We start from the raw sequence: 25546 nt of genomic DNA, 5'->3' as shown, positions 1-25546 counted from the left end.
ATGTCTAAATCCTCAAGTTTATCAGTAAACAAGCATGACAAATGTTGGCTGTTGTAGGATAGGTAATATTTTGTGTTCATCAATTTATAGGTTTGAATTCAATAATTCAGCATTTCAGTATGAACTCGTTACTATATTATATGAGAAACATTCATATCTATAACAGGTTGTTTTAGAAGCAGCAACGTTAACGTACAGCCTCAGACACGTCGTCTAACTCACTCACTTCGATAGTCTATTGTAAAGGAATTTATTATATTCGATTTTAAAAGCATTTTATTCATATCTCTGTCTCTTCAACAAAAAAAGACAGGCCGGCGAGACACGTCGGAGGTGATCCAGTCAGGCGTGGTTAATGACGTCAGGACCATCAGATAAGTACAAGCGGCCGCACAGAGCGAGTCAGCTGGACGACGCGCAAGTTGCGTTACGTGTGGAAAGTAGAGACACTGTGAAACATTCATCTAGACGTTTACGCTGTTTTTTCCTAGGTATATGTTATTTTTCTTTCAGAGTCTGACGCAGGGCGGTGACATGAGGAGCTGCAACAACGAGTCGATGTTGGGAGAGCATCTGAGAATTGCTCTTTTGGGCGAGATTTCAGATTTGCTGCTGATTTAGAAGAAGATCTCTTGATGTTGAAGGTCGTCTCCACAGGTGGGTGTCATGATGTCACGCTCGCGCCCAACTTTTATATGTGTGTTCATGTTAAATCGATGTTGTAGTCAATAATATACCTGTTTTTATTATTTTAAAACTACAATAGTGCATAGAGAGCGTTTTAAAGTTTAAACAATACTTGGCATGAGGTGTGTTGTATGGGAAGTAATAATCTAGTAACATTTCAGTCAGCGACGGCACGGATGAAGGTTTTAAAGAGTGGGCAACTTAAAACGGCATCTGCTCTCCTAACAAGTAAAAACCTACGGAACGACCTCACTTGGGGATCACGTCGACAGGATCCTACACATACGTTATATTGAAACATTTAAAAAAACGTTTATTTGTGAGAGATAAAGTAAAAGAGTGTACAACAATTAAACTTAAATATTTGGTCATTTGCTGGCCGCGGAGAGGACGTGTAGTCGAGTACCTATCAAACCAAACGTTAATCTCCAGATTTCATGTCGTTCTCAGATCTTCTCGTTGCACTTACTTTATTAGAAATAACACTGGTCATTTGATTAAATACGACATGTGTGTCTAACTGCATCCATTACTTTTCTGAGTTGATATGTGGGTGTAGGACTGGTCATCAGCACATGGTGGTGGTGGTGGTGGTGGTATGATGGCTGTGGGCACTGAGGTGGTGCCAGGCACTACAGTCACATCCCAGCTGAACTCAAAGTTCTCATGGCAGAAGATGCTCTTGCTGTTGTCTTTAACTACACCCATATAAGGTGCTTTTTATAATTAGTAATATGTTCTTGTAATGTGGCTGGATTGTACATGAAAACTAAAACACACAAAATCTAAGCTTCAGAAGAATGTAAGTAGAGATTTGTATGTTCTAAATAAAAGACTAAAGAGATATAAATGCTGAATTTAAAGTTACTTGAAACAGCTTGATATATTGCTATTTGTTGAGATTATGCAGATTCGCATGAAATACAAGTTACTTTATTTGTGGGGGTGTCCTGTCTGGCAAAAATATCCTGAAGGTCGATTTATGCGGATTTCTTTTTGTGGTCTGCATAGTGCATCTTCCTGCGGATGATTAATGTTGGCTAGCTCAAATTTTTTTTATAGTTGAGCATGGATATTTTTTTCTTTATGCAATCTATGCCAAGAGACCAGTGGAAATGTGGGTGGGTCGTCATTCATTCATCCATCCATCCATCCATCTATATATTCATATATTTGCAGTACTATTTACTTGCTATTTGAACCTTTTGAGTTGAAGCTCATTTAAGCTAAATCTCTTGACACTGCATTAGCAAACATAGGTTGATTTGCTTCTGGTGCATATAGTTAAAATGGTGAGACTGGGTTGTGTTTTAAACATCTTTGTCAACTTGTGTGTGTGTGTGTGTGTGTGTATCTGTATCATTCCTAAATTGAGGTATGAAATGTGGTTTTGTGATTTAGAAGTCTAGATTTAGCTAAAACTTTATCGGATTTCTTCCCCATACAAACTAATGGATTATCCCAATATTACTAGTACCCAATATAATTGTGGAAATCACAATTCACAGTAAAGTCTCAATTTATCAGGCACAGAGGTTAAGTCCCAACTTTTTTTAGATACAGGTTTTTTTTAGATACAGAATCTCTAGTATAAACAGACATTCTTAGAGGCAGGAATCTCTCTCTCTCTCTCTCTCTCTCTTTTTGGGAATGTGGCAGACCTTCCTGGATTGGACCTGGAAGTGCTCTGGCGATGGTTCCCAGTCCCTCTCGGCAGGGCACGGCTTCCCTCTCTGTCTCTCCCTTATCCTTTTTCCTCCTCAGAGAAGGGAGTGAAGGAAACTGGAGTGGGGGACATCACCGTGGCCTTGGCCGGGGTTTTTTTTTCTCTTTCTGGTATGCACCGCTGGCTAAGAGCTCTCTCTCAACCTGGCTCTCACTGACTATTTTTGGCTATTATTTTGGTGAGATCTTTTCAGTACATGTAACTCGGATCGTGTGAGCAACACAAGTGCTTCTACTTTTTGTTTGTGGTTTTTTGTTGCAGTATTAGTTGCATGTGTATTGAGCTGGTAGCTCTGTCTGTCCTTGTAACTCTTTCCTGGGTGGCAAGGTGTTTGTGTGTGAGCTTGAGAGGAGTGCTGGGTGAGTTGGAGGTGGCTGCTTTCAAATGGAAGGAGAAGGATGCAGTCTTCACAAAGTACTGCTCATTTCTTTCTCATGGAGCCTTGGCCACATGCGGCAGAGTGCAACTGAAATAAAAACGCCAAAACCATTTCATGTTGTAATGTTGTTTAGAGGAAATGACGGTTTTGTAGGTAATTATGCTGTAGCTACACTCGTATAGCTGTCACAATGTCTAAAGGGTCTTTTATATGTATGTTGTCTGGGCAGGCCCGGTGACGTCATCATTTAGAAGGTTCTTTGACTGTACGTCTCCCTGTGTGATGTCACGTATTCATCACACACTCTGTGGGTCTGTACTGAATGCTGTGTTGGACTCTCCATTCCTTTTAACGGGTTCAAAAGTCTTATATTTCAGCGTATTTCAGTTAGTTTACTTTTTGTTGACTAGTGAAGAGAGTAGATCCTCTCTCCAGCCGGTCACACGGGGATGTGTTGGTGAGTCGTTCTTGGGGAATTGTTCCTATAGCACAGGACAAATATACTGGCACATCATTCTCTTTCTTTTATTGGGGCAGTGTAACAACAGAAATTACTGCACACTGTAGAATAGTAAACACACAGAAAGGCATTTTCTATTTGACCTTGGTTCAGATTGTACTGCCACAGCAGATAGAAAAAGCCTTGCTTATTGCTTAATTTGGTTTTAATTAGACACACACTGCAGGCTGTGTCTCTGCAGAATGAGGAAAGTAAATGTTAGAGCCTCTGAGCATTCCGCTTCAGCTCTCTGCGTCTATTGGGGCTGTGCTGAGGGTGCAGTGATGGGTCATTTTCATTATCATTTTTATTCTGGTGTGGTGGGATAGATTTGCTTTTTTTATAAAGCTGTTTTAACAAGATTTTGGTAAGAAGTAATTCACGATTCAGAAAAGGCTACAAAGAAATGCTGTTCCCAGATTTATTGGTGCCCACAGTATTAAATAATGTCTAGACAGTAAATTGATTATATAAACTCCAGTTTGGATTGGGCCCTCACTCTGGGTCATTTTTAGATGTGTTGATCGTTTGTAAGAGTCTTGGTGGGACTCTTATACAGTCTGTGTGAGCTTCCCACCCAATCACTGTCTGGCCTGCGAACAGACTTTGAATAATTATTAACTTGGGGATGTAGCTTTTTCATGCCTGCACACCTTCTTACTTTACTGTTCAGCGTGTCGTGTTCTGCTGTGTCTCATGCTAGTGCCACAAGTGGGTGACTTTCTTTTTCTAAGCAAGGTAAGGAAACCAAAGTCCACCTGTTGATTCCTCATTTTCATTGTCTTTTTCCCGACCCCCAAATCCAACCCTGTTTTAGGTGTTGGTATCAAAGATGTCCTGGTGAAGTTGTGCTAGTCCTGCGTTTGGGCCGCGGTCCCGCTTCATGACGTCCCCGGTCTCCCTGCTCCTGTTGTCCCACGCTGATGATGCGATAATGCTGCGCCATGTCTGAGTCTTTGGAGAGGGACGTGCCTTTGCTCCAGCTGCAGGAGGTGGACTCCAGCAGGACGGTACCGGGCCGTGTGCTCTCGCCCGCGTTCGACTCCTCCTCCCCGCCGGCCCTTCCCCTGGAGACCCACCCCGTCTGCATTCCTTCGCCCTACACGGACGTCGGCCATGACTTCACCACGCTGCCCTTCTACAACTCCACGCTGCTGGGCTACGGCGGGCCGCCTCTCTCGGAGTGCCCCCCCGTGCGCCAGTCGCTTAGTCCCGGTCTCTTCTGGCCCACACACGGCCACGCCTCCTCGCTGACTCTGCACCGCCCACATTCGCACGGCCCGCAGAACCAGCTCGGCAGCGGGGCCTGGCAGGAGCACCCGCCACACGACTACGTGTCCGAGGAGAACAGGTACGTCCCCCGGGGTGGGGGGGTCGGGCGGGCGTGGCCCACATGGGCCTAGAATTGGCTTGCTCCGCATACGTAGTCCTGCGATACTCGTCTCCCAGATGTTGCCCATTTTGTGTTTCCTGGATCATGTCCCCTGTGTGCTTCAGCAAACCCATGGGGAAGCGCTCGCTGGACATTGAGGAGGCCTTCAGCTTCAGCGAGACCAAGACCGACACGCACTTCTGCGCCGTCTGCAGCGACTACGCCTCTGGCTACCACTATGGAGTCTGGTCCTGTGAGGGCTGCAAGGCCTTCTTCAAACGGAGCATCCAAGGTACGAAGCTCCAGAAGTAAACTCCTAATACTCCCAATACTCCAGAAACTCCTAATACTCTACTGCTCTGGTGGCTGCTGTCCAGAATATATAGCATTTTTGTGCACACATGCACATATATCTACACATGCACATATATCTACACATGCACATATGTTAATGCTTCTGGTGCATGTTTTGCTGCAGTAACTGGATTGCACACTCTGCTTTGTTTACTGATGGCCCACTGCAGTTTTGCCGGGTTTGTTTGCAATGTGCAACTTTGTCACTTTGACCTGGAAGCTTCTGGAAATCTTTATTTAACTTAGCCCGTTCTAGCATGGCGGGAGTGTCACACTCCCAATCAGGACAATTTTTTAAACCTATAACAGAAAACTCCTGCTTGCGCACACACACACACACACACACCCACACACCTATATGCAGGACATTTGTTCATATTTGAGTGTATATAATTATTCAGACGTTCTTTATTTTCTTCACCCTGTTAGCTTGTTGGAGGTTCCCCTTGTTTTTCTCCTGCAATTAAATGAAAACCAGCCAGTCATACAAACCTCGTTCTCCTAATATACTCGAGTTGGCCGTCTTAATGAGGCCCTCCATGCCCTACCCCCCCCTGAACTGCTGTTTCTGGGAGTCGAGGTGCCGTCTAGCCTCGGGGGCTTCAGAAGAGCACAGTGTTCCCTCTCCAGAGTCTGACAGCAGCTCGTTATGCCAATCTGTGCTGTTTTGTTTGTTTTCCTCTCGGAGGACCTCGTTCACACCGCACCTCCACCACGCCTGCCGTGATTCCTCATCTCTCGTGTCTGCCGTTCACATTTGCATAGCCTGCTGTCATTCTCTGCATCTTCGCTGCGTTGTCGAGTGCCGTCTGTACACAGACCGGAGCACCAAGACTAACGGACCCCACGTCCGGTTTCACGCGGGCACAGACCGTCCCAGTTGGCGCTGGAAGATTTTGGGAGGGCGTGGGTGCTGTATGTGACTGCTCCCGTGTGTCCTGCCTCTTGTACAGGACATAACGACTACATCTGCCCGGCAACCAACCAGTGCACCATCGACAAGAACCGGCGCAAGAGCTGCCAGGCCTGTCGGCTACGCAAGTGCTACGAAGTGGGAATGATCAAATGTGGTAAACGTGTTTCTCTTATTCCCACCACATATACTCTCTCTCTCTCTCTCTCTCTCTCTCTCTCTCTCTCTCTCTCTCTCTCTCTCTCTCTCTCTCTCTCTCTCTCTCTCTCTCTCTCTCTCTCTCTCTCTCCTCTCTCTCTCTCTCTCTCTCTCTCTCTCTCTCTCTCTCTCTCTCTCTCTCTCTCTCTCTCACTACACCAAAGTCTACCAGGCCTCACCACCCCTAGCAGAAATGATGGACTTTGTTTCATACGCTTGTGTTGGAATCCACGTGCTTTTATGTCACACTGTGCTTTTATTTGATGAAGCTAGACTTGTGTGATTATAATTATTATTTTAATGAGACTTGAACATTTCAGGAATTCTTTTTCACACACATACACACACACACACACACACACACACACCCCTTCACACTGAGTCATGCCTGTGTGCTCTGTGCTATGGGCTAGGCTAACCTGAGTGGGATATTCAGTTTGTAAGTATAGTTAGGGAAAAGAAATCACTCTTGGGCCCAAGCTAAATTAAACCTTTGTGGCTCTGGTGATGGTCATCAGCGACTTGCCTGTACAATGATTTCATCCACCAGGTCTAGAGAAGTTACTTTAAGAATTTAAGGCTGTAGAGAATGGACATCTGTTTACAGTTTTTGACGACTGCTAACGTGCATTTCCCAATACTTGTGATACATTGTCAAAACTCTAAACACAGCAACACATTGACCTCACACAAATAGCCAAATAGTTAATATCGTGTTCAAAAGCGCATTTTCTTAACTAAATAACAACTCTGCATTTCACAATGCAAACAACTTTGTTAAAACACAGCAAACCTGGTTCAGTATCCAATCATTTTTTCAAACACTAGCACAGATTCTCTTTTCGAGATGAACATAGTCAATCACTGCACAACCACTGTAAAAAAACTAACATTTGATGGCAATACAGAAACAGTATTACATGTAATATTTTACCCTCTACCAGCAAACAGACATTTTACAGTAACATCTGTTGTTTTCTTAGTCAGTTCATTTTTACTGTAATCCGCTTCATTTGGACTTTTTTTCAAATGTGTGCAACATGCTGTCTACACAATGAGTGATATTTACTGTTAGGTACTATATGGAATGTAGATTAGACAAAAAAGGAGTCAGTAACAGTTTTGCAGTAAAGGGTATATTTTACTGTATTAGGGACATTACTGTAAATTGTGGCCTAACCCAAAAAATAATTATCGTAATTGTAAACATAATTAGCCATGGTCCCATATGTGTAAAAATACACATATACAAAAAAAGCCACACAAGGGGGAAAAACAGAATACAAAACTGAACAGTCTTGTTGGGTCTAATCTAAACGGTTTTCAGCAGTTGGCCACATGTTTTCATCCACATCACATCTGATGTTGGCCCTTGCCATGCACCTGGGTAAGAAAGAAAAGCTTGGTATGCCTTATTCACCCCTGGCAGTCTTCAGCTGAAATGTCTCTGCAGCCGGGATCTATTGCATGCAGCAGGGACATTTGGTCATCGGGCCGATGATCATACACCTTCCACCTCTTTGAGGAAAGGCGAGTAGGGCGGGAGGAAAAGGGACATCACTCTTGGATGGTCTATAAACCAGTTTGTGATGACATGAGAATGACAAAATGCTACATCGTCCCATCACAAATGTCCTCGTGTTTCCTCTCACCTGTTCCATTTCTGCTTCTGGAACCAGTTGTTGGTAAAGTTCATTCAAAAACGAAAGAAGGAGGTCACTGTTATAGGGACCAATCTGGCATTTGTGAAGGACCAAACCAGCACTTGAGATTGCAGGACAAATTGTTATATTTGCTCCTCTCTGACCCGGTACATTACTGTACTTCATTTTATTTCATTGATCTATATGTGCAAAAAAATGTGTACAACAGTAGTAACTTTTCAGCTGCCTTTGTTTTTCCAGAACTTGGCATTTTATACGATATTTAAGGTTTTGAACCTTAGGTTTTCATTTTTGGCATGCTGTGTACAAGCAATTGTAAATAAGACAAAAATGATCCAGAATTTTGTTATTGGATAACCTTGTGTGTATAGAAAATTTAAGCATTATAAAAACATGTAAAATGACTGCATTTTGTGCCATAACAACATAAATTAAACTAATAGTATAGCCACTGAAAACTGATGTTGTGTTCACTGTGTTTGGAGTTTTGAAAATGTGACTACAGATTGGACAAATGCACGTTAGCAGTCGTCAAAAACTGTAATACTCTTCTATCTGAAACTGTGAGTCTGCAAGGAATATTTAAATATGGAAAATGTAATGTACAATGTGTGGCAGGCATGCGGCGGGACCGGGCCAGCTACGGCCGTGGAGGCTCCCAGCCCAGGAGGGTGGCCCGTTTCCCAGCCAGGTCCGTCACGGGTGGCCACAGGGCACCGGAGCGGAGAGGGTCGCCCGTCGCCCGGGTGAAGGAGGCGGCGACCTCGGCCATGAGCCCGGAGGAGCTGATTGGACGAATCATGGAGGCGGAGCCACCAGAGATCTACCTGATGAAGGACATGAAGAAGCCCTTCACCGAGGCCAACGTCATGATGTCCCTCACCAACCTGGCGGACAAAGAGCTCGTTCACATGATCAGCTGGGCCAAGAAGATCCCAGGTGTGTGTGTGTGTGTGTGTGTGTGTGTGTGTGTGTGTGTGTGTGTGTGTGTGTGTGTGTGTGTGTGTGTGTGTGTGTGTGTGCGCGTGCGTGCGTGCGTGCGATGTCGCATTGACAAATGCATTATAGGTTTGGAGTTTTTTGCTATTTCATTATGTGTTTGAATATGTTTGGATTTGTATATTTGGAGAAACACAGAAGCTCTTGGTTGGAGGACCATATCCATCCTTTGTTCATTCTGATGCCTCTGGCTGCTCTCTGAAGGACATGTTCATTCACACTCATGAGTGGGAGGCCTGTTGGTGTTTATTTGCAAGACTAAAAGGAAGCAAGTGAAAGATGCATGGATGACGTTGGCAGAGTGAGGGGGTTCTGTCTGGAACAGGCTGGTCGGGCGTCGAGCATCAGATCTCTGTGTGGTGCTCTTGGCTCCCAGGGTGTCATTGTCATTAGGTGTGGGCCATGAGGTGTGAAAGAACCTCTGATGGAGGTACTGGGAGAGTTATGTGTTAGCAAAACATTAGTGTGTGTGCGTGTGTAAAAGAGATGGAAATGGAGAACTGGCATTCAGTCAACCTTGCAATGTAATTATACTCTTATAACATTAGTATATTTACAGTTCAGTAAATATCAGCATCAATGGGCTTGTGCTTCTTATGCAGGGATACATATGGTAATCCATCTCAAACTAGATGACATTGATCCCATACCATTAACTATTGGATCAGATATTGGTCATCTTAACTGATGTGCAATGTTTTCAAACTATGATTTTAAAGAAAACGTATTTGTTTGGTAGTGTATGATTGGTGCCATTTCTAAAAGCTATCAGCATACTGTACAAAAGTAGGAGTAACTTGGTCTGCAGGTTTAAACGTGTGCCGTCTGACCCCACGAATCTCCCCTTGATGGTCCAAACGTGTGCCGTCTGACCCCGTGAATGTCCCCCTGATGGTTTAAACGTGTGCCATCTGACCCCGTGAATGTCCCCCTGATGGTCCAAACATGTGCCGTCTGACCCCGTGAATGTCCCCCTGATGGTCCAAACGTGTGCCGTCTGGCCCCGTGAATGTCCCCTTGATGGTCCAAACGTGTGCCCTCTGACCCCCCTGATGGTCCAAACGTGTGCCCTCTGACCCCGTGAATGTCCCCCTGATGGTCCAAACGTGTGCCCTCTGACCCCGTGAATGTCCCCTTGATGGTCCAAACGTGTGCCCTCTGACCCCGTGAATGTCCCCCTGATGGTCCAAACATGCGCCGTCTGACCCTGTGAATGTTCCCCTGATGGTCCAAACATGCGCCGTCTGACCCTGTGAATGTTCCCCTGATGGTCCAAACGTGCGCCGTCTGACCCTGTGAATGTCCCCCTGATGGTCCAAACGTGCGCCGTCTGACCCTGTGAATGTCCCCCTGATGGTCCAAACGTGCGCCGTCTGACCCTGTGAATGTCCCCCTGATGGTCCAAATGTGTGCCGTCTGACTGTGTGCGCTTCCCCTTGCAGGTTTTGTGGAGCTCGGCCTCTTTGACCAGGTCCACCTGCTGGAGTGTTGCTGGCTAGAGGTGCTGATGCTCGGGCTAATGTGGAGATCCGTGAATCATCCTGGAAAGCTCATCTTCTCCCCTGATCTCAGCCTCAGCAGGTGAGACCTGGTTCATGCCTTTATTCTTCCATTTCCCTCAGTGCATCATGTTTGGGGAATAGTCCTCACATTTGCATATCCTGCATCAGTGAGTCTAGCTGATTCTGTAGCCAGGGTGAGGAAAAAGAAAGTGTACTTTTCTGTACTCAAACAAGTGGCTATACAATAACCTCAACAACCTGTGATTTCCAGGAGAACAGAATGTGTCATGGTCCACTCTTGTAGGTTACAAACTGCATGTTCTCAGCACTGCGTGTTCTCTGGGGGTTTTCACCCCACCCTGAAGCAGTTTCCTTAAATAATGATCATTTAAGGGGTGAATGGTGCTCTCTGGACTATTCCTCTCTTAGCTGTTCAGGACATCTGGGCAGTTCAGGACACTTTCAACCTGACGGTCTTATCCCCTACAACAGACGTGCTCTCCTTTTTGTATGTGACTGGGGCCCAGTCTAGACTAGACTCGTTACTGGTGTTACTGGTGTTCCTGGCACTGGTGATGTCTCAGATCTGACAGGCTTGTATTACCCAGGCATACTTTCTGCCCAAGATGTCGTCATTAATCTGAAGGAAGGACTCTGGAATTCACTAAGCTCAGTGGTGGTGTCAGGAGGTCTTTCTGAAGAACTGTAACCCTGCAAAATAATCTTTAGGAGTCATAAGACGCTGCATCAATTTATACAAGGATCGTCCAGTGCTGGTGCCTGTGTGGACAGTTAGAAAGTGCCCTCCTAGTAGAGGGGGAGGGGTGTGGAGCAGTGACATCGGATCAAGCGGAGTAAAGTAAGAGAAACGGTGCATGAAGGCGGATGATGCTGCTTTGTGAAGTCTGCGATGTGGCCGCCCACAGGGACGAGGGCAGCTGCGTGCAGGGCTTCGTGGAGATCTTCGACATGCTGCTGGCGGCCACGTCGCGCTTCAGAGAGCTGAAGTTGCAGAGGGAGGAGTACGTCTGTCTCAAAGCCATGATTCTCCTCAACTCCAGTAAGTATGGAACATGTGCGTGGCACATGACGACATCCTAGCACGCGATCGCAACTGCAAGAAATTATATACAAAAAAACTTGCTTCTGTGAGTTCTCCAACTGTGTTGGTAGCACTCCCTGTGTTGGTAGCACTCCCTGTGTTGGTAGCACTCCCTAGCTTTTGCAGAAGGTTTCTGCTGTCCTACGAAGGACGCTTGGCGGAGGAACCAAAGGAATAGCTTACACTCTAAACATGTACGGGGAGCAGCATGCGTGGTGTAACACACACCATCTTCAGTTCAACTGTGCAGAAGTAGCAGCCGATATGGAGTATGTGACTGCACTAAATCTCCCCACCCGACCTTGTGATTTGCCTTGTGATTCCTAGCAAGATTCAGAACAGCAACATCTGCATGTCGTTACTCTGGTTTGAATCTTTGGGGCTTTAAACCCCTTTAAAGAGGAAGTGAAAGTACGCCATGACTGGCCTGTGTGTCACCTGGTGGCACCGTGTCATCGCAGTCAGATGTAGTGATGCGGTGTCACCGCGGTGTGTTTGACCTTGGTGAATGCTGGTCATGGCAGACATGTGTCTGAGCTCGTCGGAGGGGGGGGAGGAGCCCTCCAGCAGGACCAGGCTCATGCAGATGCTGGACTCCGTGACGGATGCTCTGGTGTGGTCCATCTCCAAGACGGGCATGACCTTCCAGCAGTGCTCCGCCCGCCTGGCTCATCTGCTCATGCTGCTCTCGCACATCCGCCACGTGAGGTACGCCTCCACCCACCTCCGCCCGCCTCCGCCCGAAACCTCTGGGGTTCGCACCTTTTATCGCATTTAGTGTTTAATGAGACTTAATGACGAACCTCTTGGGTTTGGTTGTGTCAGTTCATCTGGTGCCGGCAGTGTGCCGCATCGTGGCGCGTTGTGGTGTGTTGTGGTGGTGTCAAACCCCAGTGCCGTCATCCCTCACTTTCTTCCTCCTCCCTCCTTCTTCCTCTCTTCTTGCCACAGTAACAAAGGGATGGACCACCTGCACTGCATGAAGATGAAGAAGATGGTGCCTCTCTATGACCTGCTTCTGGAAATGCTCGATGCCCACATCATGCACAGCTCAAGACTGCCCCCTTCTGGCCTGGGGGAGCCCACAGCTCCCAAGAACAGGCCCCGAGCTCAGGAGGCCTACGGCTGCGTCTCTCAGCAGTAACCCTGGCCACCCTGGTGCACCTCAGCCAAACTGGTAAGGGGTCAGTCACTCTTACCAGTGTGTGAGGGTGTGACTGTATCATGCCCTCATATTATAAGCCCTCCTGCTCTGTTACGCTTTTCATTTAATTTTTTGCCATTGGCAACTTGCAAGCATAATCGTACTTTATCTGTATCGGCCTGTAATGTGAACATATGTCCTCCAAAAATGTCACACGTGTGCACATTTGATATATTTTTTATCAGTCACCTGCATCACCAGCAACATCGTATTTATGAGCGCTATTAAAGCAGGTAAATGGATGTTGTAGGAACTGTAGATTCATGGCCATTTGCTCCGGAGGACGGCAGGCGGTTCATCAGCTGAACGTCTTCTAATCCATATTGCACGGCCACAAATTGGGTGCAAATCCAATCAGGACCGCATGCGTGACTCAAATCTGATTTGAAAAGATTGCGTTTGTGTGTGTGTGCACAGCCCGGCAAAAAATCTGATCACTGTCACATTAAGGATGTGTCAGGATTAAGGATCTGAGTCACTTCAGGTTGGTAATGTGAATGTAGCTTACAATATTGAATATTCCAAATGACTTTTTTTTTTATTTCTGCAGACTCTCAAAGTTCATTGCATGAACATATTGAATAAATTATCAAGCAAATTATTACACCGAAAGAACATTATGAAAACAGCACATATATTAAGACAATCAGACAAAAAGCTTTTAGTCTTTTAGCCATCTAAACGTTGTGTACACCAGGCCCATGTTGTGTGCACCATGTTCTGTGCTGTTTTTCCGATCAGGTTTAGATTCAGTTGGAGCTCTACAACAGTTGTGCCAAATTACCATAAAATCTGGGGTGGTGACCCACCGTGGTCTGTAAGTACACTGGTCTGGACTGGTGTACAGGTTTTTTTTCTTAGTGTGATCGGCTGGTTTTGAGGGCTAATTTTGGCCAGTGTATCAAAATGTTTTCGTTTTTTCTTTTACTTCTGAACAGATTGTTAACATGTTTGTGGCAAATAGAAATAAGTAGATTATTTATTGATTCCACTTTCCAGAATTATTGGTCCTTGGTAAAGATGACTGTAATTTTTTTGTTAATCAGTTTGATCTTACAAAGAGAACAAGAGAGAATTATAACTTTCCATCAGAAATGTTTTCATAAATAACTTCCAGAAACACAATTACACTCAATTACTTGTAACCGCAAAGCCAAACACCCTTACAAGAGACGACTGCATCACAAGGACACAAAATCCCCAAATGTAATTATACACCACAAACCAGATTTGCCAGAAAAGCCTTTACTGCCGTCAGACCACAGATTTAAGCACTTGACATTTACAAAAACTGAGCGTTCTAGCAGCAAATATTAGAGCTGGATGAGCCGTGGTCATGCAGAGAGGAACTGACTCCCCACGGGAAAGAGCAGAGCTGGTCTAGCACTCGTTTCCTCTCCAGAGTGATTAGAGGGAGGACGTTCCTGCGTCCAGCTTCACATGAACAGAGTCAGTGCTGCTGTGCTAGCAAAGGGAGACCAAGCCAACAAGAATTTTGTACCATTTGCTTTTGTTTATACATTTTTTTTTATTAATGGTATTGAATGTCAATAAGACATTGCTCATAAGAAATGGGACCTGTCGTGGTGCATCATTTCTGGTAGTGGGGGGGCTGTGTTCACGCTCTGCCTTGATTTTTAATCATGGTCTGGTGGTTATGGAACTGGATTTGATTCCCAGCTAGCCCATGACCTGAAGTGACCTTGACCAAGGCACTTAACCCCAACTGCTTGTCATGCAAAGGCTGCCCAACGCTCTGGGCATGTGTGCACCACAGCCCCCTAGTGATCGTGTGTGTGTGTGTGTGTGTGTGTGTGTGTGTGTGTGTGTGTGTGTGTGTGTGTGTGTGTGTGTGTGTGTGTGTGTGTGTGTGTGTGTGTGTGTGTGTGTGTGTGTGTGTGTTCTCACTGCACAGATGGGTAAATGTGGAGGACAAATTCTGATTGGGGTGTAAATCACAATTGGGAATATTGGAAACTTAAAAAAAGTAACTTATTCCAAGGCCACAGGACGACTTAGCCAAACGGTCTCTGACCACGCCCTCTTGACACCCAAGGATCTGTCTCTGTCTTACTGCCAGCACTTATTTGTTGTTGTTTATTTTTTATCAGCTCACCCTGGTGCTCTTTTAAAACAACATTTGGTTTCTTTATTCCAGGATGTGGATATAAAGGCCTTTACCTGCACTCTCCTCCAGAGTTCATGCACTTAGTTCACGGGTTAATGGGTCTTTCACCCTGACATCATCACAGGAGCTTTTACTATTTTTTTGGCAAAACATTTATCTATTTTTAACACCAGAAATGGTGGATTATTTTGTTTTTCCGTTGTAAGATTAAACTGATTTGTCATAGCTTTTTATTTTGCTCGTCTGCACAGAGTGCCAGTCTGGAATGGGTATCATTTATATACATGCAGTAACATTGACCTTTGTTACCAGTAAATAAGGTGCAAGTTTTTTTTCTTTACATTTTTTAGTATTGACTAATGATTAGACATTGTTTAAAACCCTTTGCTGCACAATATAGTTGGTGACTTTCTGAACTTGGTTTAGAATTCCTGATAATTGCAGCTTCTTACTTTGACCTTTTCAGCTAACGCTCAAAAGTGACCTTAGTGTTGTGAAGATGGTCTGAAGGAACACAGAAAACAGGATGCACTTTTTACCCAGAGGATTCTTATTGCTCGTATACTGTGGACCAGAAGGTCAACGATGACTTTGATTCAGAGCTTGGATGCTCGAAGAACTCTACACAGGTTCACTGACAATAGAACCAAAACTGAAATGTGTAGTTTTATTAAAATGAGGATGCTAAGATAAGCATGACTACGTTCTGTTCAGTGGCGTCTCATGCTCACAGAGCAACCTGCTAAGAGAAAGCTGAATGTTTGTATTTCCTTCAATACTTCATATGGTTGGCTAAGACTAAGCTAAGACTAAAACTTCTGCTATTCTTAAGACTTTTCCACTGTGATTGTCTTGTCTTTCACAGCTCTTTGAACATTTAGGTGACACAAGTCACTCTTGCACTGTACATTGTAAAGCTATGACCCCCGAAGAGGAGTTCAGATCAGTCGTATTCACCGTCTTGTGCCTGTGCTAGTTCTTGTATTAAAATCTATATTTGTGGACAAACTCTTAGAAGCCAACTCTTGGGCTTAAAACAGTTTTTTTTTTTCGAGAAGACCCATTAACAGGGTAAGTTAGTTTAAGACTACCGAATGGTTAATCTGCCAAATATGCACTAAACGTAACGTATACTTCACGCATAATGAAAGCTCTAATTAAAGCAGCTGATAAATTTGTAAACTAAATGTTCCTTGTGCACCACAAGCACATAGAATTCTGAAAGATTAATTATGCAAACGAATCGCCTAAACCTAATTTTTGATTGACCGTTTTATACTTCAGTAATATGTAAGCAACCAGAATCTCAACCAAAGAATACAAAGATGAAGCCATGATGTCAATGTAAAGAACTTGTTTTTGTGAGGAAAAAACTACAAAGCTCTGCTTGGGGTACTTCAACTCCATGATTAAGCATGAGTGATTTGATCAGAAATGTGTGTAATGTACGCTCATGTATGTCCTGATTTGTCCATACCAGCGTTGCATTCACTTTCCCAGTATTACAGGCAGCTTTGACATCACCACCATCATCATCATCATCGTCATTTCTTCTTTCCTGCGGTATGCAGACTGCATGTTGCGTGATCTATACTGTTCAGAGTTGTTGTTCACTAAAACCACTGGTGTTTGTGTTTTAGTATGCCATACTTAAATGAATTAAAATAAAAAAAATTTTATATAAATGTCATGAATGTGACCTTTCTAACATGAGGGGGGAAAATGATCACCTTGATGGGGGAAAAAAAAAACCTTTTTTTTGTTCTAAATGACATTTCTTTTGTAGTGACACCAACACCATATGTGTTTCCAGGAGTAAAAGCAGAGAAGGGTAAGAGAGCAGACAGGTCGTACTGTGTAGGAGAGGAGCACTTAGAACGCTGAATGTACTGGTGGTGGTAGGCAGTAGAGCGGTAGTGAGTTGAGCGGTGGTGGTGGTAGTGGTGATAGTAGAGCGGTGGTGGTGATGATAGAGTGGTAGTGGTGGTGGTGAGTAGAGCGGTAGTGGTGGTCAGTAAAGTGGTGGCGGTGAGTAGAGCGGTAGTGGTGGTCAGTAAAGTGGTGGTGGTGAGTAGAGCGGTAGAGGTGGTGAGTAGAGCGGTAGTGGTGGTCAGTAAAGTGGTGGTGGTGGTGAGTAGAGCGGTAGTGGTGGTGAGTAGAGCGGTAGTGGTGGTCAGTAAAGTGGTGGTGGTGAGTAGAGCGGTAGTGGTGGTGAGTAGAGCGGTAGTGGTGGTCAGTAAAGTGGTGGCGGTGAGTAGAGCGGTAGTGGTGGTCGGTAAAGTGGTGGTGGTGAGTAGAGCGGTAGTGGTGGTGAGTAGAGCGGTAGTGGTGGTGAGTAAAGTAGTGGTGGTGAGTAGAGCAGTAGTGGTGGTGAGTAGAGCAGTAGTGGTGGTGAGTAGAGCGGTAGTGGTGGTCAGTAAAGTGGTGGTGGTGAGTAGAGCGGTAGTGGTGGTGAGTAAAGTAGTGGTGGTGAGTAGAGCGGTAGTGGTGGTGAGTAGAGCGGTAGTGGTGGTGAGTAGAGCGGTAGTGGTGGTCAGTAAAGTGGTGGTGGTGAGTAGAGCGGTAGTGGTGGTGAGTAGAGCGGTAGTGGTGGTCAGTAAAGTGGTGGTGGTGAGTAGAGCGGTAGTGGTGGTGAGTAGAGCGGTAGTGGTGGTCAGTAAAGTGGTGGTGGTGAGTAGAGCGGTAGTGGTGGTGAGTAGAGCGGTAGTGGTGGTGACTAGAGCGGTGTTGGTGAGTAGAGCAGTAGTAGTGGTCAGTAGAGCGGTGGTAGTGGTAGTAAGTAGAGCTCAGATTAAATTCATGCCACAGGTTTGAATTTTATGTAGGTTGCAGCTTAGTGGATTTTTATTTGAGTCCAGGGCTACGATTGCATAGACAGCATTACAGGAGTACATCAGACCTGCAGTCTTATGATAATCAAATCATTGAACAGAATCATTGAGCAGAATCACTGAATATTTGTAATCATTTTATTATGGGTATTTGGTATATTTCCTTGATTTAGTACTGAAGACATCGTTTCAAGTTTAGCTCACAAATGTGACAGGAGGACAGGGATATGTATCATATCTATTACAATTGTCAGATCTTGTAAACTTCAAGAACACATTTTCATTTTATACATTTTCCTTTACATTTGTGTATAAGGGATTTTATTGTGATGAGGATAAAAGGTTGGCTGTCATTTTTTGTTTGTTTGTTTAATACAATAATGTTTATTGCCAAGAGATCAAATACCACTAATACCATTAGTTAATTTAAATACCATTAAATTACCACTCAAAAATGTATTACTGTACAGGCAAAAGTGGAGTGTATATTTTACACTCTGTAAAATATATTTTTTAATATATAGATAACATTGGAGCAACATGAATATACAAATGATTCACATTTTTCCTGAAGTTTCATGACTTCAAAAGGTAGAAAATGTGTTTGGGTCATTCTGCAAGTCAACAAAAGAACAACATGATTAAAAAAAAACCAAAGTGGTGATGAACAACCATTCCAAAGCTCTACCGTAGTCATGCGTGTTACGCAGACACGCCTACAGTACACACACGTCAAAGCTCTGGAGGATATAACAAAGAATTCAGGCATTTTCTCACCAGAGAATCTTTGCATCCAAGTGGCATGCTGTAAGGTTCTCTCAAAAACATTAGTGAACACAACACACAAAAGCAGAGTGTGGACTGTCGATCTTAAAATATGTTATGTTTGCAGTAGTATACCTCTTCTAGGGAAATAAATAGTAAAAATCTCAATTTATAAATGTGGTTGTTAAAAACAGATGCTCTCACACCTTAGTGCTTCAAGAGTAGGAATGGGTCAGCTTTGGAAGCAGGCCAGCCAGTTGGTCAGTAGCCTTTTAAAGTGTGTGTGTGTGTGTGTGTGTGTGTGTGTGTGTGGTCAGGTAGGGGGAGGTCCGTTAGTGTAGCGTAGCATTGGATAAAAGGAGCGGGCAAAGTTGTTGGTGAGCGTGCAGCTGTAGTCATCCTCAGACAGCGGCACCAGGCAGGCCAGAACCAGCACGAGGAAGACGAGGAGATGAAGAGGAAAGGCAGCTCGCAGTACCCGATAGAAGAAGGATCGCTGTGGGGACGCCTCCCTCCTCACCACCCTGCAACACAGCACTACGTCTTCAAGTGTGCTCTCCACATTTGTGGTTTTTAAATGTCTTCAATTACAGCGTTGTTTACAGTTCACCTTAATCTACCGTCCTAGGCAGGTGTGTGTGTAAATAAGTCATAGGAGCTACTGGTGTTTGAACAAAGCCGTGTAGTACCTGAAGGAGCCTGCCGTTCTGATCTCAACACCAGCGTCTGCTGCTGGGTCCTGCAGTCACACCAAAAACACAAGATCACACATGCATGCCCACCGACGTCACTGTGGCAAAGCCTTCTGGGTATTGGTCCGAACATATACGTGCATTACTTATGTGTACATATGTGCGCAATGCATGTGTGGTAGCGTACCATAGATGAAGCGTCAGGCCCTCCGCTCACATCTACTGCATCAGACGACTCCTGTATCGAAAAGGCAGAACATTCGTTTTTCTCTTTTAACTTTTAAACGTTGACCCTGCTGTGTTGAGGAAAGGTGATGCCTGCCATTGCTGGGATTTCTTTTAGCATGCCAGCACTCAGAACGTGCGTGTCCCTCTATCGATGGGTGGCCACTGCTCAAAAAAATGTTTATAGTCCCCACAGGCATCCCGTGTCTTTCTGAGGAGAGGCTTCTCTCAGATGTGGTGAAGAGTCACACTCTTGGATCTGTGCCGAGAGCTTTTCCCCCCAGTTACACAACACTGAATGCTTTTGTGCTTGCTTTTCCCCACCTCAACTTCTCCCGGTTGTTCCGAGCGCCTCTGGAACACTAAGTCAGCTGTGTTGTGTCTAAAATTAATCATTACCAAGTGCAGCCCATACAATCAAGGAAATACATGGCTTGATGTTCAAAGAAATGGACATTTCTAATAAAGGTTTTTCTCAGAAAGTTATCAGCTCCAGTTTTTTTCTTCTTTGCCTTTAGCAGAACCTTTTAAATCGATGAAGCATAACTGAATCGCCTCTTTGTAACAGTGTGAGCCAGTTTCCAAAAGACGCTGGTATTCACAAAGAGCCAATTATTCACAAGTAGTTCATCAGCAGGCCCTTACTGCAGTGGGGCTGCCAAACACACTCTCGATTGCCCCAGACACACAACCTTTAACCCGTCTCATGATTCTGCTTGTGCGGCCTCCCTGTTAAATACTTAGACAAGCCAATATTTCATATCAGATCATCCAATCAATTGTAAAAACACCAAATAAAGGTACCGGTAGGCGAGCTCACAGAACTTACCAAACGCTCTTGAACAGTCTGGAGGTCCTGCTTGACCTGACGCAGCAGCAGTCGTAATTTGCTCCCGATGACATGCACCTTCTCCCTGGCCTCCACGCTGTCCTCCGGCCCCGACTCTGGGAGCAGCTCCGACGCCAGATCCTGCAGACAGCCCACCTGCTTTCGCCTGCCCTTCAGCTCCTCTTCCAGTCCCTGCCACCAGGGGGTGCAGTACCGGCCGTTAAAAGCACAATTATTGACTGTGCACTGAATAATCGTTTTTATTCAAGCATTATTATTCTTAAGTAGACAAACATGGTTTTGTCCTTAAAGTTGAATATTTTGTGTTTGACTTTGTACCGAATCCCAGTGAAACAATTAATAATGACTGTAGTAGTTACGACTACCAAAAGTCTAATACAGGAAACAAACTTGTTTTGTCTCTGCTCAATTACTGCTGAAGTTGCCAGGCTGTCATAAAGAATGGCATTTAATCCAAACTAGATGGCTATCCAAACGGCTATACAACTGAATGTACATCTGTATTTTGTAGCCAGAACCTTGCTGGGTCTCACCATCAGAACTGTTCTGTGTTTATGCAACACGGAGGGCAGTACAGTGTCATCGTGGATGTTCACAGTGTATCGCCTGCTCTCGGCATGGGCCAGCCACAGCAACAGAGAGTGCAGCGTTTCATGGAACTCCTAAAGAAGGGCAAAGTTGAAAGGTCAGGGAGCAAAAGTTTTTCAGCCAGCACAACAGCCACAAAAGTCCATCTCCAAATCTAAACCGTGGCCCTGAGCTTTTAATAACAAGCCAGCTCAGGTAGCACGGTGGCACCCTGCAGGTGCGGCCTGAAGACACGCCCCGGGCTTGCTGCGTCGACCGTGACCTGGGGGCCTCACCTGGCACTGCAGGAGTGACTGGCGCAGTCTGCTCTCCCAGGCCTCCAGGCCAGCGCAGGCCCCCGCCCAGCCACGGTTCATGCCACCCAGGGCCTCACGCTGCCCCTCGCCGTCCGGCTCCAGCTGTGGCTCCCTGCCCCCCAGGTTCAGCGACAGCATCAGGGTCTTGTAGCGGGCGAAGGCTTTCTGCAGCTCCTGCAGGACAGGACGAGCGCGGTATCATGCACCGGCCCACTGGTAGTCTACACCACTACGGTCCAGTTCAGTTACTGGCTGCCTTGTGTTCTGCATTATGACTGGGATACTTTGACAATGGATGTTGCTCTATTGGCCAAAAGTTTGGAAGCAACACAAACTTCATAAAATGTAAAAGGTTTTTAAAGTAATAACTGACAGAAATATGTTTATTAACATTATGTCTCCTGGTCATGATCCATCATAGCACAGAAAGTTAGTGCTTGTTTCCACTTTCGGCCTGTAATGTCTCATTTATAAGCAACATGAGTGTTGTTAATATGCCACAACATAAATGATGAACTTGAACATGGAGATAAAGAGAAGTTTGTGTTTTGACACTAGTGAGCATCATTCAGTGATGAGGGTGTCATCAGTTCCCACCTTAAGGTGTTTCACTCGGGCCTCCAGGAGCTCCAAGGTGACGGGCATCTCGGCACTCAGGAGTCCGTCCAGCTCGGGGCCGACGCGGTCCAGCCAGGAAGTGATGTCGTGCAGGTGGGCGTCGACCCGCTGAGGGTGTCTGTTTCGGCGCCGCTCCTCGCTGACGGCCCGCGCCTGTAGCAGTTCCCAGCGCTCGATCACTCCTGCCGAGCACATGAGGGAGCAAAACATTAATGGCATAATATTATTTTTTATTACATGCTTTAAAAACATTATGTTCAAGAACAAACCAATTGCTCAAAAATAAAATACAGATATCACTGTCCCCTAATTGTTGGTTGCAGGCTCTCAGTAACTGGTCTAAAGTAACTGGTCTCACTTTTACATGTTATCCCCAACTATTCTAGCACCGATATCCAAGATATGCTCAGACAAGACTATCAGCACAAACGATCGCAATAATGGGAGAATATCAAAACATCATTCGCCTCTATATGCTGTGTGCTGGAACAGATGGTGTTAGTGCAGGTGTCAAGCGCCCTGGATGAGCGGAGGACGTGTACCTGGTGCTTTGTCTGCAGCAGTAAGTGCTGTGAGGCCCTGTTCCTCCTGCTGAACGTCATGGTCCAACAGCAGAGAGACTCTCCTCACACTCTCAATGCTGCCGCTGCACTCGGACAAGAGCTGGACCTTTTACACAAGCACCGAATTAGAGTCTGAACCTCAGCCGGTTCGTCTCACTCCACGTGACCGAGGAATCGTGATCTTGGGAGAGATTGTACGTGTATGCACGTGAGCATCTGGGTGGTGTACTCACAAAGCCTTGTTTATAAGGTGTGCTGGCGTGTGCGGGTAAGGGGTGTCCAGGTAGGTTCCTCTCCGGGGCAGTCTGGGACGGCCAGTCCTGGCCTGAGAGAGAGAGATAGAGAGAAAGCAAGAGAAGAAAGAGAAGAAAAAAGGAGAAAACTTGAAAGAAGGCATTTTAGAATGAGGGGTATATTATCAGTGCATGGACTCATTCCTGTGGGGGTGAGCAATCAGCATTATCTCTGTGTGCCATGCAGCAGCAAGGGCAGCTGTGGAGAACACGGAGGAGGAGACGGTCTGCTAGGGGCTGGAGGAGGGCTAACCTCTCCATGCCCTCTCCCCCCCCCCCCCCCCCAATCATCTCATCTCCTCCCCTCTCATCTCCTGTCTCCTCCCCTCCTCTGTCCTCTCCTTCCCTCTCGTCTCCTCCCCTCCCCTCTTCTCTCATCTCCTCTCCTCCCCTCTCTTCTCCTCTCCTACACAAGCCCAACCTTTCCTGCTCCCCCTCTCCTGGTGGTGAGGTGTTCATGCTCAGAGCAGCTAGCCAGCTGGGTTGGGGGGAGGACAGGGAGAGGCTTTGATTCACAAGCGAGAGAAAATGAGACACGGCCGTTGACTCAGCGTGTGTGCCCACTCCACACACACAACACACACACACACACACACACACACACACACACACACACACACACACACACACACACACATACTGACCCATGACATGGGAAGCGTGACGTGTGAGAAGCACGGGAGGCAGAGCGAGGAGACATAACAAAACTGCCAACCCCGCTGGAGCTGCGTTTCCACATGCAATCGGTAGGGGGCGCAATGCCTACCCGAGGCTGCTGCACGAGACTGCACTGTGGACTTAGTAATGGCCTCTGGGCTCTCGGGGGCCTCCACGCCTTGTAGGAGAGAAGTAGAGTAGAGTGTGGGGTACATCAGCCTCTCGGGCCGACCTTCAGTGAGGAGGAACCGTGTGCAGACATTCCCAGCACAAGGCCAGCTGGTACCATTACCTGAGCTTCTGCTGAAGAAACTCTCATCCTCGTCTTCCTCGTGTGAGGAGGAACCTCCTACGTCTCCGGTGTGGTCCCACTCCAGGGGGATGGAGTCCACGCTTACTGGGGTCTCGCGGCCCGAGCGCTCCAGCAGGGGGGGCAGGAGGCACGCGGGGGCCTGGCTGGAGGCATCTGGGTAAGGCTCCCCGGGCTCGGAGCCCCCTGCCCTGGCACGGAGTTCCTCTTGCTCCTGCTGTGGCTAGTAGAGACACAGAGAGAGTCTGTGATGGGCAAAACCATTTATGCATGTGTATAAAACATCAAAACAGGAAACTGAAGAGGAAATGCAATCATTTTTATGTTTATGTGAGGGTACGCACTGACATCACTTTCATGCATGAATAAGACCACTCAGTCAGCCTTAGTGGCAAAACACTTGGCAATAAGGCTGCGTTTATTTGCGCAAACAGCAAAAACGGGAATGAAAAAAAGGATCATCTGCTTAAATTAAGGCAGTTGGACTCTACAGCGATCCATCCAAACCACCGAAGCTCCAGTGGTCCACGTGTGGCTAATAGTCAGGTCTCCTGACACGTAAATGTACCTGATTTCAACACCAAGGAAATGCAGCAAAACTGCAAGGTGGGATTTGTGAATTAAAATGATAAAGAATGTAGGTAGACAGGTTTTACAAATATTTGTATTTTATTATAACTATTATCTGTTTGTTATAGTATGTAAAAGTTATATTATTTGTAAAACTGCTAGTTAGCTAGGCCTACTTCATCCGTAGCGAACAACTCAGTAGCATTACTGTAATGCTACATTGGTGATGCCAAAGTAACCTCAACTCTGATGTTACCATCTCCTGCAAAAATAATTCTTGCTCAGCCTATTTTTAGTTATTTTTCATGGCATTCATAGTAAAAACCAACATTAACTCTAACTGTAACTGCAGCGTCCTACCAACTGGAATGTCACGTGCATACCCTCCATTGGGGTGTAGGAGGCGGGTATAGGGGCGGGCTTTGGGGCGGGGCTTGGCGTACCGGTCCGGTGCTGGTGAGGCGCTGGTGGAAGCGAGCTGCGCGGCTGAACACCTCCTGGCAGTAGGAGTGTAGCTGCTCCAGTTGGTCCTCGATGAGCGCGGCGTCCCGTGGTGAACTCCTCTGGATCAGGCCCTCCCCAAACACGATGAGGGCGTCGATCTGCTCCGTGTGCAGGGTGATCTCCTTCTTCAAGCCCTTCCACCACACAGAGTTACACCATGAGAGACAGGCAGCCCTAGCATATGCCCCATCAATAACATATGAGTTAAATATATATGAATGTTTGGGAAGGGGGGTTGGGGTCGGGTGACGTGGGTGTTGGTGTTTACACTGAGCTGCTCCAGCTTGTGGTGGAGGTCGCTCTCGGAGAAGTGCTCCACACTGGAGAGCTGCAGGTCCATCTCAGTCAGCCAGAGCAGGAGGTGCTCGCGCGTGCCATCAAACTCCTCCCTCTGAGCCGTGAAGTGCTGTGGGAGGGGGGAGGGACACTGAGCGGGTGGCACACGGCCGACTGCTGACGTGTCCGTGGAAATGAATTCTAACTACTGACTTGGGTTTATTCAGCAAATCCAGGTGGTTGAGACACCTCTGTTGCTTTTGTATGTTCAGAGCTCCGCTCTGCTCACCTTCAACCTCCGCAGTATGGCTGCCACTCTCTGCTGGAGGACGTCCCACTGCTGGTTGCCCCGGTGCACCATGGTCCGGAGCCTGCTGCCGGTATCCAGGCGGTTGTCTCGGGCCAGCTGGCAGTACTGGTGGTTAATGCTCTCCAGCTGGGCCAGCCTCTCGTGCACCTCCCTCTGGAGCACCTGGGACAAACGTGGGACAAACGTGAGCCCCAGTGAGCTTGACAAGGCGGGAGCGACCCGGTTCAGCGTCCTCTGGGCTCATTTGAAGTGTCGTTTGTGGCACTGGGAAACATCGGCTGACCCTCACCTCATATCGCTTGAGTTCTTCTTTGGCGACGGTGTAGAGGACGTCGGACGAGCTGGGTTCAGACGCGGCGCGCTCGGCCGTGCTCAGCCAGTCCTCGAAGCGGGAGTAGTCGTCCTGAAACTTGCCCCACAGACTCCACGTTTCCTCGATCCTGCAGGGTTCCATGAGGACGTTTAGCTCCG

The 25546-nt window shown here is 46.4% G+C and overlaps 2 protein-coding genes across 4 annotated transcripts in view; one reads left to right on the top strand and one right to left on the bottom strand.

Moving 5' to 3' along the window:
• Positions 1–385: 385 nt before the first annotated feature.
• On the top strand, positions 386–15558 carry esr2a (estrogen receptor 2a). Of its 3 annotated transcripts, none has more exons than XM_077016860.1 (10): positions 386–657; positions 4109–4642; positions 4789–4955; positions 5971–6087; positions 8411–8731; positions 10234–10372; positions 11220–11353; positions 11920–12103; positions 12347–12572; positions 15194–15558. In XM_077016860.1, the coding sequence occupies exons 2-9, from the start codon at positions 4236–4238 to the stop codon at positions 12537–12539; spliced, it is 1662 nt and encodes a 553-aa protein (XP_076872975.1). In that variant the 5' UTR covers positions 386–657; positions 4109–4235; the 3' UTR covers positions 12540–12572; positions 15194–15558. The 3 variants fall into 3 exon arrangements, with proteins under 3 accessions (XP_076872975.1, XP_076872977.1, XP_076872974.1); XM_077016862.1 differs by having other exon boundaries at positions 14758–15558; XM_077016859.1 differs by having other exon boundaries at positions 12347–15558.
• Positions 15559–17682: 2124 nt separating this feature from the next.
• The window catches only part of syne2a (spectrin repeat containing, nuclear envelope 2a), a 79858-nt gene continuing 71994 nt past the window's right edge, over positions 17683–25546 (bottom strand). The window contains 15 exon segments of the mRNA XM_077018216.1: positions 17683–18847; positions 19013–19062; positions 19203–19253; positions 20070–20261; positions 20624–20752; positions 20954–21148; positions 21572–21774; positions 22135–22261; positions 22389–22480; positions 23215–23283; positions 23398–23638; positions 24429–24623; positions 24758–24895; positions 25055–25237; positions 25365–25515. Of these exon segments, the coding sequence (XP_076874331.1) occupies positions 18637–18847; positions 19013–19062; positions 19203–19253; positions 20070–20261; positions 20624–20752; positions 20954–21148; positions 21572–21774; positions 22135–22261; positions 22389–22480; positions 23215–23283; positions 23398–23638; positions 24429–24623; positions 24758–24895; positions 25055–25237; positions 25365–25515 (2227 nt within the window). The 3' untranslated portion in view covers positions 17683–18636.

Source organism: Brachyhypopomus gauderio, chromosome 9 (assembly GCF_052324685.1).
Source record: "Brachyhypopomus gauderio isolate BG-103 chromosome 9, BGAUD_0.2, whole genome shotgun sequence".
In the NCBI taxonomy this organism is placed as follows: domain Eukaryota; kingdom Metazoa; phylum Chordata; class Actinopteri; order Gymnotiformes; family Hypopomidae; genus Brachyhypopomus; species Brachyhypopomus gauderio.
Note: the sequence above shows the minus strand (reverse complement) of the source record. Positions and strands in the feature narration are given on the sequence as shown.